An 18149-nucleotide genomic window follows, 5' to 3' on the forward strand; every position below is an offset into this window, starting at 1 on the left:
CCATTCCCCCATACTCCTTTCTTCTGGGAGCAAGAGTTTGCTCTCTGTATTTATGAGTCTGTTTCTGGTTTGAGGGTTGCTTTTTTTGGTTTTTGGCTCATTTGTTTTCTTTCCTAGATACCACATACAAGTAAAACCATATGGTTTTGTCTTTGTCTGTCTGACTATTTCACTTACCATAATACCCTCTGGTCCATCCATGTTGTGGCAAATGGCAAAATTTATTTCTTTTTTATGGCTGAGTAAATTTCGTTATGAATGCATACCACATCTTTATCCATTCATCTGTGGAAGGACATGTATGTTGCTTCCACATCTTGGCTATTGAAAATAATGCTGCAACAAATGCTGCTGATATGTTTTTGAATTCTTTTTTTTTTTTTTTCATTTTCGTTGGGTAAATACCCAGTAGTGGGATTACTGAATCATACAGTAGTTCTATTTTTAACTTTTTGAGGAACCCCCATACTGGTCTCCATAGCAACCACACAAATATACATTCCCTCCAGCAGTGCATGAGGGTTCCTTTTTCTCCACATTCTCATCAACATCGGTCATTTCTTATCTTTTTGATATAAGCCATTCTGCCCAGTATGAGGTGATATCTCATTGTAGTTTTGATTTGGAGTTCCCTGATGATTCGTGATGCTCAGCATTTCTCATGTAGCTATTGCCATTTGTAGGTCTTTGGAAAAATGTCTATTCAGATCCTCTATTTTAACTAGATTGGTTTTGTCTTGGTTTGGTTTCTTTGGTGTGGAGTTGTAGGAGTTCTTTATATATGTTGTATATTAAGCCCTTACTGGATATGTCATCTGCAAATACCTTCTCCCATTCATTTTCATTGAATTTTCAGGTTGTGCCTGTTCATTTTGTTGATGGTTTTCTTCACTTAGCAAACCTGTTTAGCTTGGTGTAGTTCCAATAATTTATTTTCACTTTTGTTTCCTTTACCTGAGGAGACATACCCAGAAAAAAGTTGCTAAGGCTGATGTTGCAGGCATGCACATAGCTGTCTAGTTTTCCCTATACTATTTATTGAAGAGACTATCTTTCCCCCATTGTATATACTTGCCTCCTTAATAGACCATCTATTTGTGTGGGTTTGTTTCTGGGCCTTCTATTCTGTTCCATTGATCCATGGGTCATTTTTGTGCCAGAAAATACTTCTTTGATTACTACAGCTTTGCAGTGTATCTTGAAATCTGGGATTGTGATAACTCCACTTTTGTTCTTCTTTCTTAAAACTGTTTTGGTTATTCAGGGTCATTTGTAGTTTCATACACATTTTAGGATTGTTGGTTCTAGTTCTGTGAAAAACATTGGTATTTTAGCAGGGATTACATTGAGTTTGTAACATAGATTACTTTGAGTAGTATAGACATTTTAACAATATTAATTCTTACAAACCATGAACTTAGTTTATCTTGATACAAACCATTTGTTTGCATCATCTTCTATTTCTTTCATCAGTGTCTTGTAGTTTTCAGAGTACAGGTCTTTCACCTCCTTGGTTAAATTTATTCCTAGGTATTTTATTCTTTTTGGTGCAATTGTAAATGGGATTGTTTTCATACTTTCTTTTTCTGCTTTGTTATTAGTGTATAGAAATGCAATGAATTTCTGTATATTAATTTGGTATCCTACAACTAACTGAATTCATTTATTAGTTCTAATAGATTCTTGTTGAATCTGTAGTTTTATTTTTTTCAAGTTTTTATTTAAGTAATCTCTACACCCAATGTGGGGTTAGAACTCATGACTCCAAGACCGAGTCGCATGCTCTTCTGACTTAGCCAGCAAGGTGCCCCAAACCTGTAGGGTTTTCTATGTATAGAATCACGTCATTTGCAAATAGTGACAGTTTTAGTTCTTCCATACCAATATGGATGACTTTATTTCTTTTTCTTGTCTAGTTGCTGCAGAAAGGATTTCTAGTACTATGTTGAATTAAAGTGGTAAAAATGAGCATCTTTGTGTGTTCCTAATCTTAAAGCAAAAGCTTTCATTTTCTCACCATTGAGTATGATGTTAGCTGTGGGTTTTTCATATAAAGGCTGTGGGCCTTTATTCTGTATGTTGAAGTAAGTTCCCTCTAATGTCACTTTGTTGAGAGTTTTTATCACGAACAGACATTGCCAAATGTTTTTTCTGCATCTATTGAGACAATCATATGGTTTTTTTATCCTTCATTTTGTTAATGTGATGTGTCACCTTGATTGATTTGCAGATATTGAAGCATCCTTTCATCACTGGAATAAAACCTACTTGATTCTGGTGAGTGATCCTTTAATGTATTCTTGGATTCAGTTTACAAATCATTTGTTGAGGGGAATTTTTGCATCTATGTTTATCAGGGATATTGGCCTGTAGTTGTCTTTTTTTGTGGTGTCTTTGTCTTATTTTAATATCAAGGTAATGCTGGCCCTACAGAGTGAATTTGGAAGTTTTCCTTCCTCTTATTATTTTTGAATTACTTTGAGAATAGATATTAACTCTTCTTTAAATGTTTGGTTAAATTTACCTGTTAAGCCACTTGGTCATAGACATTTATTTGTTGGAATTTTTTGATTACTAGTTCAATTCTGTTACTAATAATCAGTTTGTTCAAGTTTTTATTTCTTCCTGATTCAGTTTTGTTTCTAGAAATTTATCTAATTTCTTCCAGGTTGTTCAAATTGTTGGCATATAGTTTTTGTAGTGGTTGTCTTATAAACTTTTGTATTACTGTGGTGTCAGTTGTTACTTGTTTTATTTATGATTTTATTTGAATCCTTTTTTATTTATTTATTTATTTATTTATTTATTTTTATTTATTCATTTATTTATTTATTTTTATTTTATTTATGATAGTCACAGAGAGAGAGAGAGGCAGAGACACAGGCAGAGGGAGAAGCAGGCTCCATGCACCGGGAGCCAGATGTGGGATTCGATCCTGGGTCTCCAGGATCGCGCCCTAGGCCAAAGGCAGGCGCCAAACCGCTGCGCCACCCAGGGATCCCTGAATCCTTTTTTAAAAGTATTTATTTTTTTTTAGTAATCTCTACACCAAATGTGGAGTTCGAACTCATGACCCGAGACCAAGAGCTACACGTTCTGACTGAGGAAGCCAGGTGCCCCTCCCTTTTTTTCTTGATGAGTCTAGCTAAAAAAAGTATCACTTTTTGTTTGCTTTCTTTTCAAAGAACCAATCTTGGTTTTGTTCTTTTTGTTTTGTTTTTTTTTTCAGTCTTCATTTCATTTATTTCTACTCTGATCTTTATTATTTTCTTCCATTAGGTATAAGGTTAGGTTGTTTATATAAGAGTTTTCTTATTTCTAGAGGTAGGCCTTTAATACTATAAACTTTTGTCTTATAACTGCTTTTGCTGTATCCCAAAGATTTTGGACTATTGTGTTTCCATTTTCATTTATCTATATGTATTTCTTTGTATTTCACCTTTGACTTCTTTGTTGGCACCTTTATTGTTTAGTAGCATATTGCTTAGCCCCCATGTTTTTGTGGTTTTTTCCATTTTTTTCCCCTTGTAGCTGATTTCTAATTTCATGCCATTGTGGTTGGAAAAGATGTTGATGTTTCAATTTTCTCACATTTACTGAGACTTGATTTGTGGCCTACCACATTATCTATTCCTGAGAATGTTCCATGTGCACTTGAAATGAACGTGTATTTTATTTTTGAATAGATTGTTCAGTATATAACTGTTAAGTCCATTTGCTCTAATATGTCATTCAAGGCCAATGTTTCCTTACTGATATTATCTGGATGGTCTACCCACAGACATAAGTAGGGTGTTAACATCCCCTACTCTTATTGTATTACTGTCAATTTCTCCCTTTATGTCTGTTAATATTTGTAAATAATATATGTAGTTAGGTGCTCTTATGTTGGTTGCATAGATATTTACAGTCATTATATTCCCTTGTTGGATTGATCCCTCATCATCGTATAATTCCTTTGTCTCTTGTTACAGTCTCTTTTAAAGTCAATTGTGTTGGGATGTCTGGGTGGCTTACCCATTTAGCGCCTGCCTTCGGCCCAGGGCATGATCCTGGAGTCCCAGCATTGAGTCCTGCATCAGGCTCCCTGCATGGAGCCTGCTTCTCCCTCTGCCTGTGTCTCTGCCTCTCTCTCATGAATAAATAAATAAAATCTTAAAAAAAAAATAAAGTCAATTGTGTCATAAAAGTATTGCTATCATAGCTTTTTTTTTGCTTCCACTTGCATGGAATATCTTTTTCCATCCCTTCACTTACAATCTGCATATGTCTTTAGGTCTGCAGTGAGTCTCTTATAAACAACATATAGATGGGTCTTGTATTTTTATCCATTCACTCACCCTATATCTTTTGATTGGAGCATTGGGATCATTTACACTTAAAGTAATCACTGATAGTTATGTGCTTATTGCCATTCTGTTAATTTTTCTCTAGTTGGGTTTTGTAGTCCTTCTCAGCTCCACTTTTTCTTGCTTGCTTTCTGTATAATTGATGACTTTCTTTAGTGTTTTGCTTGCCTCTCTTTCTCTTTTGTCTATCAGAGGTTGTTGGCTTATGGTTACCATGCAATTCATATATAAATTATAGTAATTAAGTTAACTTTTATTTAAAAATTTATTTTATTTTTTAAAAGATTTTATTTATTTATTCATGAGAGGCACAGAGAGAGAGAGAGAGAAAGAGAGAGAGAGAGAGAGAGAGGCAGAGACACAGGCAGAGGGAGAAGCAGGCTCCAAGCAGGGAGCCCAACGTGGAACTCGATCCCGGGTCTCCAGGATCATGCCCTGGGCCGAAGGCGGTGTTAAACCACTGGGCTCCCGGGCTGCCCTAAAAAAATTTTTTTAAAGATTTTATTTATTTATTTGAAGAGAGAGGGAGGGAGGGAGGGAAGAGAGGGACAGAGAGAGACTGCATGAGTGAATACAAGCTGGGGGAGAGGCAGAGGAAGAAGCAGACTGCTCAGCAGGGAGCCTATGAGGGCTCATAATCTGAGCCCAAGGTAGACACTTAGTGACTGAGCCACCGGGCGCCCCTAAGTTAACTACTTTTTAAAATATAATTGATCTTATCACTTTTGTCTTTTAGCATTGATACTAACTTTAACAGCGATTGTTCTACTACCTTTACATTTGCTTTTACTTGTGAAACTTCTTTCTTCCTTTTTTTTACTTTCAATTATGGTCTTTACTCTTCTACTTAAGGAAGTCCCATTAACATTTTCTTTTAAGGCTGGTTTAGTGGTAAGAAGTGCTTTAACTTTTGTTTGTCTGGGACACTCTCTCTCCTTCAATTCTAAATGATAATATTGCCAGACAGAGTATACTTGGTTGCAGGTTTTACCCTTCCAGCACTCTGAATAGATGATATCACTCTTTTCTGGCCTGCAAAGTTTCTGCTGAAAAACCAGCTGATAGCCTTATGGAGTTCACTTGTACATAACTAGTTGCTTTCTTCTTGCTGCTTTTAGGGTTTTGTCTCTAATTTTGACATCTTAATTATTATGTGTCTTGGTGTGGACCCCCCCAAGGTTCACCTTGTTGGGGATTCTGTGTTTCCTGGACCTGGATGTCTGTTTCCTTCCTCAGGTCAGGAGAGTTTTCAACTATTATTTCTTCAAGTAACTTTCTGCCTCTTTCTCTCTCTCCCTTCTCCTTCTAGGATCCTGATAATATAAATATTAGTACACTTGATGTCCCAGAGTCTCCTTAACCTATCTTGACTGATTGATTGCTGGTCAGCATGAACACTTTCCATGACCCTGTCTTGTACATCGCTGATCCATCCTTCTGCATCCCCTAATCTACTGTTGATTGCTTCTGGTGTATTTTTTATTTCAGTTATTATATTTTTCAGGTGAATGAGCTATGATTGGTTCATTTTTGTATTTCCTATCTGTTTGTGGATGTTCTCATTGAGTTCATCTACTCTTCTCTCAAGTCTGGGGAGCATCTTTATTTATTTATTTTTAAAGATTTATTTATTTATTTATTCATGACAGACATAGAGAGAGAGAGAGAGGCAGAGACACAGGCAGAGGGAGAAGCAGGCTCTGTGCAGGGAGCCCGATGCAGGACTCGATCCCGGGACTCCAGGATTGCGCTCTGGGCCAAAGGCAGACGCTAAACCGCTGAGTCACCCAGGCTTCCCCTGGGGAGCATCTTTATGACCATGACTATTACTTTGCATGTTTTCATCTAGTCCTTTCTCTGAAGTTCTGTCTTGTTCTTTCATTTGGACCATATTCCTGTCTCTTCATTTTGTTTGACTTTCTGTGTCTGTTTCTGTGAATTAGGTGAACAGCTACTTCTGCTAATCTTGAAGGAATGGCCTAACTTAGAAACGTTCCCTGTGTAGACTGCATGTGCTTGGTGGCTTTGGCTGACAGGCCAGAGCTAAGGTGGGTGCAGCCTGGGGGTCCCAGTGTACTCTGTGTCAGGGTCACCCTGGAGGAGAACCACAGCTGAAGTGGGTGTGGGCCAGGGGGTTCCAGGGTGCTCTGTACAGAGGTTGCCCTTGTGGAACAGATAAAGTGGGTGCAGGCTGGGAGCTGCTAGGACATTCCACACAGGGAGTCCCCTTGTGGTACAGCTGGAGCTAAGGTGGGCATGGGCCTGGAGTGGAGGTCCCTTGGGCATTCTACAACTCACCCTGGCAAGCTGTCTGGAAGTAACATGGATATAGGCCTGCCTGGCATGCCCCGGGGTACTTTGTGCCTTTACCACCTCAGTGAGATGGCTGGAACTGTATTGGGTGCTGCCTGATGTATGCCACATTGGGTTGGCCTTGGTGGGACAAGTGGGGCTGTGGTCAGCTGGTGAGCCCAAACACTCCTTCCACCTACTGTCAGGGTGAAGGGGGAGCATACACAATGGTGCTGGCCAGCACTTCTGACCCCAGGGAGCATCACAGCAGTTCCCACATCATTTAGCTGATGCTCTAGGATTACTGTCATTACATTCTAGTTGCCCCTTTAAACTGTAGCTTTTAAAATTTTGCCCCAGGGCAGATGAATCTGCTCTTGGTCCCTTAATACATCCTTCCCCACTGCAGTTCACAGTACTGGTGGTGGGGTTCCCATTGTTACTGAGTCTCTGTCTCTCCTGCCCTTCTCTAGGTGGTCAGTCTGTCCTTTGTCAAGAAAAGCTGTTCAGTCAGCCTCAATTCAGTAGTAGGAGACTGACTGCTGTGTAGGTAAGTGCAGATTCAGTGTACCCACGGAGGAAGTGAGTTCAGGCTCTTGCCCACATCACCATCTTTGACCCTCCCACCACTCACAGGTTGAAATTTAACAGCCTGTTGGGGCTGAGAAGCCAAGCTAAATACTTGCCATCGGTCTTTCCTGTGATACCTATCAATTTGACTTATTTCCTCTCTTCTTGAGGTCCCTTGGAGTTCTTGCTCTTTTTAGGAAGTGCCCTTCTTCAATCACTTGGTAAGTCTGCTGGGCACCTTGTGAGCATCAGGCTGATATTTCCTAGGGGTTTTATTGGCTCCATAAAGTCAACCTTAGCTCCTAAAAGATGCTTTGTCATATCTGAGGCTATGAAGATCTTTCTCAAAATATGTCATTCTAGTCAAAGCCTTGGTAATCAATGTTTCCAACTGTGTCCTGTTCCAGGGAGAAGAGATTCTCATTGAACTTCTGCAAATAACTATGTTGCCATGAATATAAGAATGCTCACTCAGAGTTTCTGAATTCTGGAGGGATCATAGGAGGAAGCAAAAGATAAATGTTTCAATTCTATTTACAAAGGTGTAATTTACCAAAATGATGTTAAGTCTTAGTTAGCTTAAGAGGAAAGGTTTTCTTATATCTGGAAAGATTAAAGAACCAGCAATATTGTGAACAAAAAGTCATAAAAATCATAATTATCCTCTTCAGTTTATTCAGCCTCGTGTAATTAATTTGTGTTAATCTTGATCTCCTGTTAGCAGTTTGTGGACATCATCAGTTTCTCCCTGAGAGTTCTGTAAATTGTTGCCCAGTTCACTGGTATGATCTTTAAGTTATTAGAGACCTGTGTTCTACAGTATTTGTTAGTCTATCTCAAATCTCCTCGAAGAGGAAGAACTTTTGCAAAAGCATCAGAAAAAGCCAACTATTTGTAAATGAGAAAAGGACTTAAAAATGGCAGTGTTTAAACATCTAAGTTCATTACAATGCAACTGACAAGGACATTTGGTTATTCCTGTGACACACAGCACTTCAGGATAGTAACTGGAAATAGAAGTGATAACATACCAAGAGAGATCAGATTTTTAGGAGTTTCATACAGTTTTTAGAACACTTATTTTAATAACCTATATTTCTACAAATATACTCTAAGAAAGTTTAACATCATATTTGACAATGCTTCCCATATAATTTAACATCTCAAATAAGCCTATTTAATGTTTATCTTTTAAGAAGAGAACAAATTCTTTGAATTGTTCTACAAACCCTCTTTGAGGTCAAAAGACTTCATTTTAGAATTTGATTTTCAGAGGCATCTAGGTGACATAGTCAGTTAAACATCCGACTCTTGGTTTTGGCTGGGGTCGTTATCTTGGGGTCATGGTTGGATCAAGCCCTGACTGGGGCTCCACAATCAATACAGAGTCTGCTTGAGATTCTCTCTCCCTCTGTCCCTCCCCACTCGTGTGCTCTTTAAAAAAATAGAGGGGTTGCCTGGGTGGCTCAGAGATTGAGCACCTGCCTTCAGCTCAGGGTGTGATCCTGGGGTCCTGGGATTGAGTCCTGCATCGGGCTCCCCACAGGTAGTCTGCTTCTCCCTCTGCCTCTCTCTCTGTGTCTCTCAGGAATAAATAAAATATTAAAAAATAAAAATAAATTAAATAAATAAGTAGGGGCAGTTGGGTGGCTCAGGTAGTTGGGCGTCTGACTTAGACTCAGGTCATGATCTCAGGTTCCTGGGATCAAGCCCTGTATTGGGACCATGCTCAGCAGGGAGTTTGTTTGTCCCTCTCCCTCTGCCCTTACCCTTGCTCATGTTTTCTCTCAAATAAATGGAAAGAAAGAGAGACAGACAGACAGAAAGAAGGAAAAAAAGAAAGATCTTTAAGGAAAATAATTTGATTTTTGGATGTTTGTCAACAATATCAAAAGGTCTGAATATGTGACTAAGTAGGACCATTGATCACTATGAAATAATCCTTATCCATTTAACCAAAGTGGCATTTATTTTTTAATTTTTTATTTAAATTCAACTTAATTAACATATACTGTGTTATTAGTTTAACAGGTAGAACTTAGTGATTCATCAGTTGTGTACAATAATACCCAGTGCTCGTTACATCAAGTGCTCTCCCTAATAATGCCCATCACCCAATGACCCCATCCACCCACCCCCTCCTCCAGCAACTCCTTATAGTTAGTTTTTTATGGTTTGCCTGTTTTTATTTTTCCTTCCCTTCTGCTATGTTCATGTTTTGTTTCTTAAATTCCACACATAAGTGGAATCATATGGTATTTGTCTTTCTCCGACTTATTTCACTTAGCACAATATCCTCCAGTTGTATCCGTGTCATTGCAAATGGCAAGAGTTCATTTTTTTTAAAGATTTATTTATTCATTCATTCATTCATTCACTCATTCATTCATGAGAGACACACACGGGGGGGGGGGAGAGAGAGAGAGAGAGAGAGAGACAGAGACACAAGCAGGCTCCATGCAGGGAGCCCAAAATGGGTCTCCAGGATCACACCCTGGGCCGAAGGTGGCGCTAAACTGCTGAGCCACCAAGGCTGCCCAATAGTTCATTTTTTTCCATTATATATAGGTACCACTTCCTCTTTATCCATTCATTAGTAAATGGACATCTGGGTTCTTTTCATATTTCATATTTTGGCTATACATGTTTTGCCATTAACATTGGGGTGCATGTGCCCCCTTCGAATCACTATGTTTCTATCTTTTGGATAAATACCTAGTAGTATAGTTGCTAGGTCATAGGGTAGCTCTATTTTTAAGTTTTTGAGAAACCTCCATACTGTTTTCCAGAGTGGCTGTAGAGTGTTCAAACCACAGTTTGCATTCCTACCAACAGTGCAAGAGGGTTCCCCTTTCTCTAAATCCTCACCAACATTTGTTGTCTCATGAGTTGTTCATTTTAGCCATTCTTACAGGTGCGAGTTTGTATCTCATCGTGGTTTTGATTTCTATTTCCCTGATGCTGAGTGGTATTAGCATTCTTTCATGTGTCTGTTGGCCATGTGTATGTCTTCTTTGGAGAAATGTCTGTTCACGTCCCCTGCCCATTTCTTGACTGGATTATTTGTGTTTTTTTGGGGGGTGCTGATCTTGATGAGTTCCTTATAGATCTTGGATACTAGCCCTTTATCTGATAAGACACTTGCAAATATCTTCTCCCATTCCATAGGTTGCCCTTTAGTTTTGTTGGCTGTTTCCTTTGCTATGGGAAAGCTTTTTTCTTGAAGTCCCAACAGTTCATCTTTGCTTTTGTTTCCCTTGCCTTTAGAGACATGTCTAGCAAGAAGTTGCTGTGGCTGAGGTCAAAGAGAGTGCTGCCTGTGTTCTCCTAGAGGATTTTTTTTAAGATTTTATTTATTTATTCATAGAGACACACACAGAGAGAGAGGCAGAGACACAGGCAGAGGGAGAAGCAGGCTCCATGCAGGGAGCCCGACGTGGGACTCGATCCCGGGTCTCCAGGATCACACCCCAGGCTGCAGGCGGCGCTAAACCGCTGCACCACTGGGGCTCTCCTAGAGGATTTTGATGGACTCCTGTCTCACATTTAGGTCTTCCATCTACCTTGAGTTTATTTTTATGTATGGTGTAAGAAAACAGCCCAGTTTCATTCTTCTGCATGTGGCTGTCAAATTTTTCCAATACCACTTGTTGAAGAGAATGTCTTTTCCGTTGGATATCCTTTCCTCCTTTGTTGAAGATGAGTTGACCATAGAGTTGAGGGTCCATTTCTGGGTTCTCTATTCTGTTCTGCTGATCTACATGTCTGTTTTTGTGCTAGTATCATGCTGTCTTGATGACTACAGCTTTGTTTACAGCTTGAAGTCCAGAATTGTGATGCCTCCATCTTTGGTTTTCTTTTTCAACATTCCTTTGGCTATTTGAGGTCTTTTATTGTTTCTGCAAATTTTAGGATTGTTTGTTCCAGCTCTGTGAAAAATGTTGATGGTATTTTGATAGAGATTCCATTGAATGCATAGATTGCTTTGGATTGCATTTTAACAATATTTGTTCTTCCAATCCATGAGCATGGAATGTTGTTCCATTTCTTTGTACCTTCCTCATTTTTTTTCATAAGTGTTCTATAGTTTTCAGAGTACAGGTCCTTTACTTCTTTGATTAGGTTTATTCCTAGATATCTTATGGATTTTGGTGCAATTGTGAATGGGATTTATTCCTTAATTTCTCTTTCTTCTGCCTCATTTTAAGTGTATAGAAATGCAACTGACTTCTGTGCATTGATTGATTTTATATCCTGTGACTTTGATGAATTCCTGTATCAGTTCAAGTAATATTTGGAAGGAGTCTTTTGGGTTTTGTAGAGTATCACGTTGTCTGAGAAGAGTGAAAGTTTGACTTCTTCTTTGCTGATTTGGATGCCTTTTATTTCTTCTTGTTGTCTGATGGCTGAGGCTAGGACTTCCAGTACTGTGTTGAACAACGATGGTGAGAGTGAACATCCCTGTCATGTTCCTGACCTTAGGGGAAAAGCTCTGTTTTTTTCCCCATGGAGGATGATATTTGCTGTGGGTCTTTCATATGTGACTTTTATGATATTGAGGTATGTTCCCTGTATCCCCACATGGCAGAGAGGTTTTATCAAGAAAGGATGCTATTTTGTCAAATGCTTTTTCTGTATAAATTGAGAGGATCATATGATTCTTGCTCTTTCCTTTATTAATGATTTGTGGATGTTGAACCCCCCTTGTAGTCCAGGATTAAGTCTCACTTAGTCATGGTGAATAATCCTTACAATGTACTGTTGGATCCTATTTGCTAGTATCTTACTGAGAGTTTTTGCATCCATGTTCATAAGAGATATTCATTCACCTGTAATTATCCTTTTTGGTGAGGTCTTTTTGTCTGGTCTTGGGATCAAGGTAATGCTGGCCACAGAATAAGTTTGGAAGCTTTCTTTCCATTTCTTTTTTTTTAGATTTTATTTATTTATTTGACAGAGAGAGAAAGAGAGAGAGAGAGAGAGAGAGAGAGAGAGATACCACACAAGCAGGGGGAGAAGCAGATAGAGGGAGAGGGAGAAGCAGACTCCTCACTGAGCAGGGAGCCTGACATGGGGTTCAATCCCAGGACCCTGGGATCCTGATCTGAGCTGATGGTTAGTTGTTTAACTGACTAAGCCACTCAGGCACCCCTACATTTCTACTTTTTGAAACAATTTCAGAAGAATAGGTATTAATCCTTTTTTAAATGTTTGTAGAATTCTGCTGGGAGACCATTCAGTCCTGGACTCTTATTTGTTGGGAGATTCTTGATGACTGCCTTAATTTCTTTGTTAGTTATGGGTCCGTTCAGGTTTTCTGTTTCTTTCTGTTTCAGTTTTGGTAGTTTATTGGTTTCCAGGAATGCATCCATTTCTTCCAGATTGCCTAATTTGTTGGCATATAATTGCTCATAATATGTTATTATTTGTATTTCTTTGCGGTGTTGGTTGTGAGCTCTCCTTTTTCAGTCATGACTTTATTTATTTGGGTCCTTTCTTTTTTCTTTTTGATAAATCTGGCTGGAGGCTTATCAATTTTATTAATTCTTTCAAAGAACCACCTCCTAGTTTCATTGATCTCTTCTACTTTAAAAAAATTCTGTATCATTGATTTCTGCTCTAATCCTTATTATTTCTCTAATCCTGCTGGATTTAGGCTTTGTAAATCTTTCCCCAGCTTCTTTAGGTATAAGGTTAGGTTTTGTATTGAGACTTCTTTTTTGAGAAAGGCCTATATTGCTATATTTCCCTCTTAGGACCACCTTTGCTGCATCCCAAAGATTCTGAACTATCATGTTTTCATTTTCATTTGCTTCTATGAATTTTTAAAAATTCTTCTTTAATTTTAATTTTCTGGTTGATCCATTCATTCTTTAATAGGATGCTCTTTAACCTGCATATATTTGTGCTCAGTATTATCATTAATTTTGTTATTAATTGGTTTATATATTTGGCTGCTCCCAAGTTAGGGGCATAAACATTTACAATCATTAGATCTTCTTGTTGGATAGACCCTTTTATTATGATATAGTATCCTTCTTTATTTCTTTTAGTCTTTGGTTTAAAATCTAGTATGTCTGATATAAGGATGGCTACCCCAGCTTTCTTTTGATGTGCATGGGCATAATAAATGGCTCTCTACCCCTTCACTTTCAATCTGTGTGGAGGCCCAGAAAATTAAGGCCATCCACCTTAAGTTCAGCGTTAGCATAAGTACAGCCATCTCAGGCCCCTGTGAATAAGAATTGAAATTTACCTTGCTTCAGTTACAGGAAAAAACAGCCTATAGATTAACACCCTAGAAAGCCCCATATTAGAATGAGAACAGAGCTCAAGCCAGTGGCAGAAAGTCCCATATCAGAATGAGAACAGAGCTCAATGCCCTTGAAAGCCCCGTATCAGAATGTAAACAGAACTTGAGAAATTCCTCCACCCCTTCTGGAGATCCCCTAGACCAGCCCATAAAACTAAGCTGGAACCCATCTCAGGGTCCAAGTCCCTGCTCCGCTGTGTCAGATATACTTGGACCCAAGCTTGAGCTTGTAAATAAACCCTCATGTGTTTGCATCAGTGTTGGCTCCTTGGTGGTTTCTCGGATTCGCAATCTTGGGCACATTTGGGGGCTCATCCAGGATCTGAGAGACCCCCAGGACCCCATCTGGAGCATTTCACATATGATGAGTGCACTCAACTTTTTCCACCTTTTGGGCGCATATTTTCTGAGAGCTCTAAACTGTACTTTTACCTGTAGGAATTCCAATCTGTATTGGGTCGGCATTGGCTTAGGCGGATGCGCTGGTGGGCCGTTGACCTGGGGTTTTGAGGAGACATCCCTTGCCCCCACCTGGAGGACAGGGTCCTCATCTGTATGGAAGACAGGGTCCTCATCTGTAAGGAGGGCTGGCTGCCAGCCCTTCGGTTTACTTTCTGTTTTGTCTCTGCGGCTGCACTGGAACATTTGTCTGCGTTACTGTGTCTTTGTTAACTGTCATAACTGTCTGTGACTTGGTGTGGACGGGGGACATAATGGGGCAGACACAAACCACACCTCTGTACTTTATGCTCTCCCACTTCTTGGACGTTAGGGAAAGTGCTCATAATCTGAGCATAGGCAAGACGGAAAGGGAAATTTCAAATTTACTGCATATCAGAATGGCCAACCTTTGATGTGGGATGGCCCCAAGAAGGAACTTTCCACCTACTTATTATCTTACAGGTTAAGGCCATGATCTTCAGGGACAAACCTGACGGCCACCCTGACCAGGTGCCTTACATCCTGGCCTGGCAGGACATGATCGAGAGTACCCCTCCTTGGCTAAAACTATTTTTACCCCCTAAAGTAGGACCTACCAAAGATTCTAGCCCTGTGGAAAGGCCGAGAAGGAGACCAACTCTAAGAAAAAGCGCCTCTTTATCTGGTCTTGCAGGATTCCTCTCCAGAGGACCTGATCCTCTCGCTGCCCTACCAGGCGCCCCCTCGCCCTTCCGCCCCTCCATTGAAGGCGCCAGGGGCTGCAGAGGGGCGCCCCCTTCTCTGACGAGGGAGTCCCTGTGTGCAGGCCAGCAGCGGGGACACGGAGGGATCCCCCGGGTGGCCCCACCTCCAAATGCGGGCCTGATGACTCCACCGCCCTTCCCCTCCGTGCCATCTCATCCCCCCCACCCATGAGAATGGCAGATGCCGCCTTCCCCTTATCCTGCCCCACCTGGGACCACAACTCGGCTGAAGGTAGGGAGAGACTCCAGGTCTACCGCCACTCTACTGGCAGGTCTTCAGGCTGCTGCGCACAAGCCTACCAATCTGGCCAAGGTCTATGATGTGAGACAGGGCAAGGATGAGAGTCCAGCAGCCTTCTTAGAGAGAATCATAGAGGCTTTTAGGCAGTACACCCCTATGAACCCAGAAGCCCCAGAAACCAAGGCTGCAATTATCATGGCTTTTGTTAACCAGGCCGCTCGGGACATTAAAAAGAAATTGCAAAGAGTAGAGAGACTAAGAGAGAAGAGCTTGCAGGACTTAGTAATAGTAGCAGAAAGAGTCTATAATAATAGAGAAAGTCCAGAAGAACAAAAAATGAAACTAAGTGACCAGCAGACCCGAAACCTGGCCAAGATCCTGCTGGCCACAACCATGGATGACCCACAGGAAAGACGGAGGCACCTCAAGAAGCTGGCTTCAGGGACAGGTAAGGAGGATGGCCCTGGTCCTCGTTGGGAGTGCCCTAAACTGCACAAAAACCAATGTGCTATTGCAAAGAAAAGGGCCACTGGGTGAAAGACTGCCCTAACAAAAGATCTAAGGCCCCTGCCAAGATCTTGGAGATGGAGGACCTGGATGATTAGGGGGGTCGGGGTTTGGCACTCCTCCCTGAGCCCAGGGTAACTCTCAGAGTAGAGTGGCAACCTGTTGAATTCCTAGTGGACACTGGGTCACAACACTCAGTTTTATTACAACCCCAAGGGAAATTGGCAAGCAAGTCTTCATGGGTGCAAGGGGCCACAGGCACCAAACAGTACTCATGGACTACCCAAAGAACTGTGGATTTCAGCATGGGCCGGGTATCCCACTCCTTCATGGATCCCTGAGTGTCCCTACCCGTTGTTAGGTCGGGATTTGCTCACCAAGATGGGGGCACAAATTTGCTTCCATCCCGAAGGGGCAAAAATCCTAAACAAGGAGGGGCACCCAGTTCAGGTGCTTGTCCTAAGTTTAGAAGACGAATACTGTCTCCATCAAACGCCCTCAGCCCCAATGACTGACATTGACTGTTGGCTGCAGGAATTTCCCCAAGCATGGGCAGAACCTGGGGGAATTGGGCTGGCCTGGCACTGACCGGCCATATACATAGAACTAAAGCCTGGGGGGGGCAGACCCTGTCAGGGCCCGCCAATACCCCATGCTTCTCATCTCCCTAACCCAGACTGGGACCCCCTCTGCATGACTATCAAGAAATTCTGGCACAGGTGCACAGAATCAGAGATCTCCAGGACCAGCCACTGCCGAATGCAGATGCCACCTGGTACACGGATGGCAGCAGTTTCGTCCGAGAAGGAATCAGATATGCGGGGGTAGCCGTAACCACGGAAACGGAGACCCAATCCCCCCCCCAACTATACTGATGCTGATTTACACTGGATCAAATGCTTGCCTCTGACCCAGTGCTTGTGTGGCTGGTGGAGGGCCGCAGACTCCCGCATCATCCTGCCAGAGAACTAGGATGGCGAGTCCTATCCAGAATGCATCGGAGTACTCATATGGGAACAAGGAAGATGGAAGACCTCATACGACATGCAAAGATCACTATTAAAGACTGTCCAGCAAAAATCGAGCAGATTGTGGCAAGCTGCCATGCAAGCCAGTTAACTAATGCCACTGCCCATGGATCTAACCCGGGTACCCGGCTCCAAGGGGACCACCCAGGAGCCTACTGGGAAGTGGACTTCACTGAGGTAAAACCTGGAAAATATGGATACAGGTATTTACTAGTGTTAGTAGATACTTTTTTAGGATGGACAGAGGCATTTCCCACCAAACATGAAACAGCACAGACCGTGACCAAGAAACTGCTGGAAGACATCTTACCGAGGTATGGTTTTCCTGTTAAGATTGGATCAGACAACGGCCCAGGATTTGTCTCTAAGGTAACACGGGGAGTGGCACTAGTACTTGGGGCAGATTGGAAATTACATTGTGCATATAGGCCCCAGAGCTCAGGACAGGTAGAGAGGATGAACAGAACATTAAAGGAGACCTTAACTAAATTAGCCCTGGAGACTGGTAGAGACTGGGTGACTCTCCTCCCCTTCGCCCTACATAGGGTGAGGAACTCCCCATATAAGATGGGACTGATCTTATATGATCCCTAAGAGATCATGTTCGGTCTTCCTCCACCTATTATACCCAATTTAAAACCCGAGGTGCTTGCTGAGTTTGATGATCACCAACTTCTTTTCTCCCTCCAAATGTTACAACGAACCCATGAGTAGGTGTGACCTAAGCTGAGGGCCCTCTACAAGACTGGGCCACACTCGGACCCCTATTGATATCGTCCAGGTGACTGGGTGTACATGCGGGGATACCAACACCGGACACTTCAACCTCGCTGGAAGGGACCTTACATCGTGACCCTGACCACTCCCACCGCTCTCAAGGTCGATGGGATTACTCCCTGGGTCCACTACACCCACATCCGGCCAGCTGATCCACATGCCGTTCTCAAGGACTTTGTTCCAGAATGGAAAAGCCAACCAGACAAGGACAATTCCCTAAAGCTAAGACTGCGCCATTCTCACTTATTTCCCACCTCCAAGACTCCCTAGTCTGAGGCTGTCCTTCAAAATAGAAGGGGATTAGATTTAGCCTTCTTACAACAAAGGGTGGGAGGGGGGGTTATGTGCTGCCTTAAATGTAGTATGTTGTTTTTTTCACTGGGATATAAATGGGAGTGGGAACAGCAACAAGGTTGGTTCGAATCCTGGATTAATCACTCTGAGAGCAACCTGGACCATGATTGCGTCCTTCCTTAGATTCCTCTGAGAGGGGGAAATGTGGAGGCCGAGAAAATTAAGGCCATTCCACCTTAAGTTCAGCGTTAGCACAAGTACAGCCATCCCAGGCCCCTGTGAATAAGAACTGAAATTTACATTACTTCAGTTACAGGAAAAAACAGCTTACAGCTTAAGACCCTAGAAAGCCCCATATTAGAATGAGAACAGAGCTCAAGCCAGTGGCAGAAAGTCCATATCAGAATGAGAACAGAGCTCAATGCCCTTGAAAGCCCCATATCAGAATGTAAACAGAACTTGAGAAATTCCTCCACCCCTTCTGGAGGTCCCCTAGAGCAGCCCATAAAACTAAGCTGGAACCCACCTCGGGGTCCAAGTCCCTGCTCCGCTGTGTCAGGTATATTTGGACCCAAGCTCGAGCTTGTAAATAAA

General features: G+C 41.7%; 1 protein-coding gene and 1 long non-coding RNA gene across 6 annotated transcripts in view; both read left to right on the forward strand.

The window, feature by feature from the left end:
- Positions 1-497: 497 nt before the first annotated feature.
- The window catches only part of LOC144320759 (uncharacterized), a 33129-nt gene continuing 15477 nt past the window's right edge, over positions 498-18149 (forward strand). For 2 of the 5 annotated variants that reach the window (XR_013386385.1, XR_013386397.1), the window contains exons 1-5: positions 498-598; positions 2231-2277; positions 3038-3113; positions 6293-6397; positions 7115-7191. This is a non-coding gene — a long non-coding RNA (uncharacterized LOC144320759). Of the gene's footprint in view, positions 599-2230; positions 2278-3037; positions 3114-6292; positions 6398-7114; positions 7192-7277; positions 7433-7618; positions 8017-18149 lie in introns of those variants that run through there. The other 3 variants (XR_013386407.1, XR_013386391.1, XR_013386389.1) reach the window with 3 other exon arrangements.
- On the forward strand, positions 12309-17572 carry LOC144320749 (uncharacterized). Its single transcript, XM_077909660.1, has 2 exons — positions 12309-15397; positions 16133-17572. Exons 1-2 carry the CDS (start codon positions 14890-14892, stop codon positions 16282-16284), a joined length of 660 nt encoding a protein of 219 aa, XP_077765786.1. The 5' UTR covers positions 12309-14889; the 3' UTR covers positions 16285-17572.

This window comes from Canis aureus, chromosome 1 (genome assembly GCF_053574225.1).
Source record: "Canis aureus isolate CA01 chromosome 1, VMU_Caureus_v.1.0, whole genome shotgun sequence".
Lineage (NCBI taxonomy): Eukaryota > Metazoa > Chordata > Mammalia > Carnivora > Canidae > Canis > Canis aureus.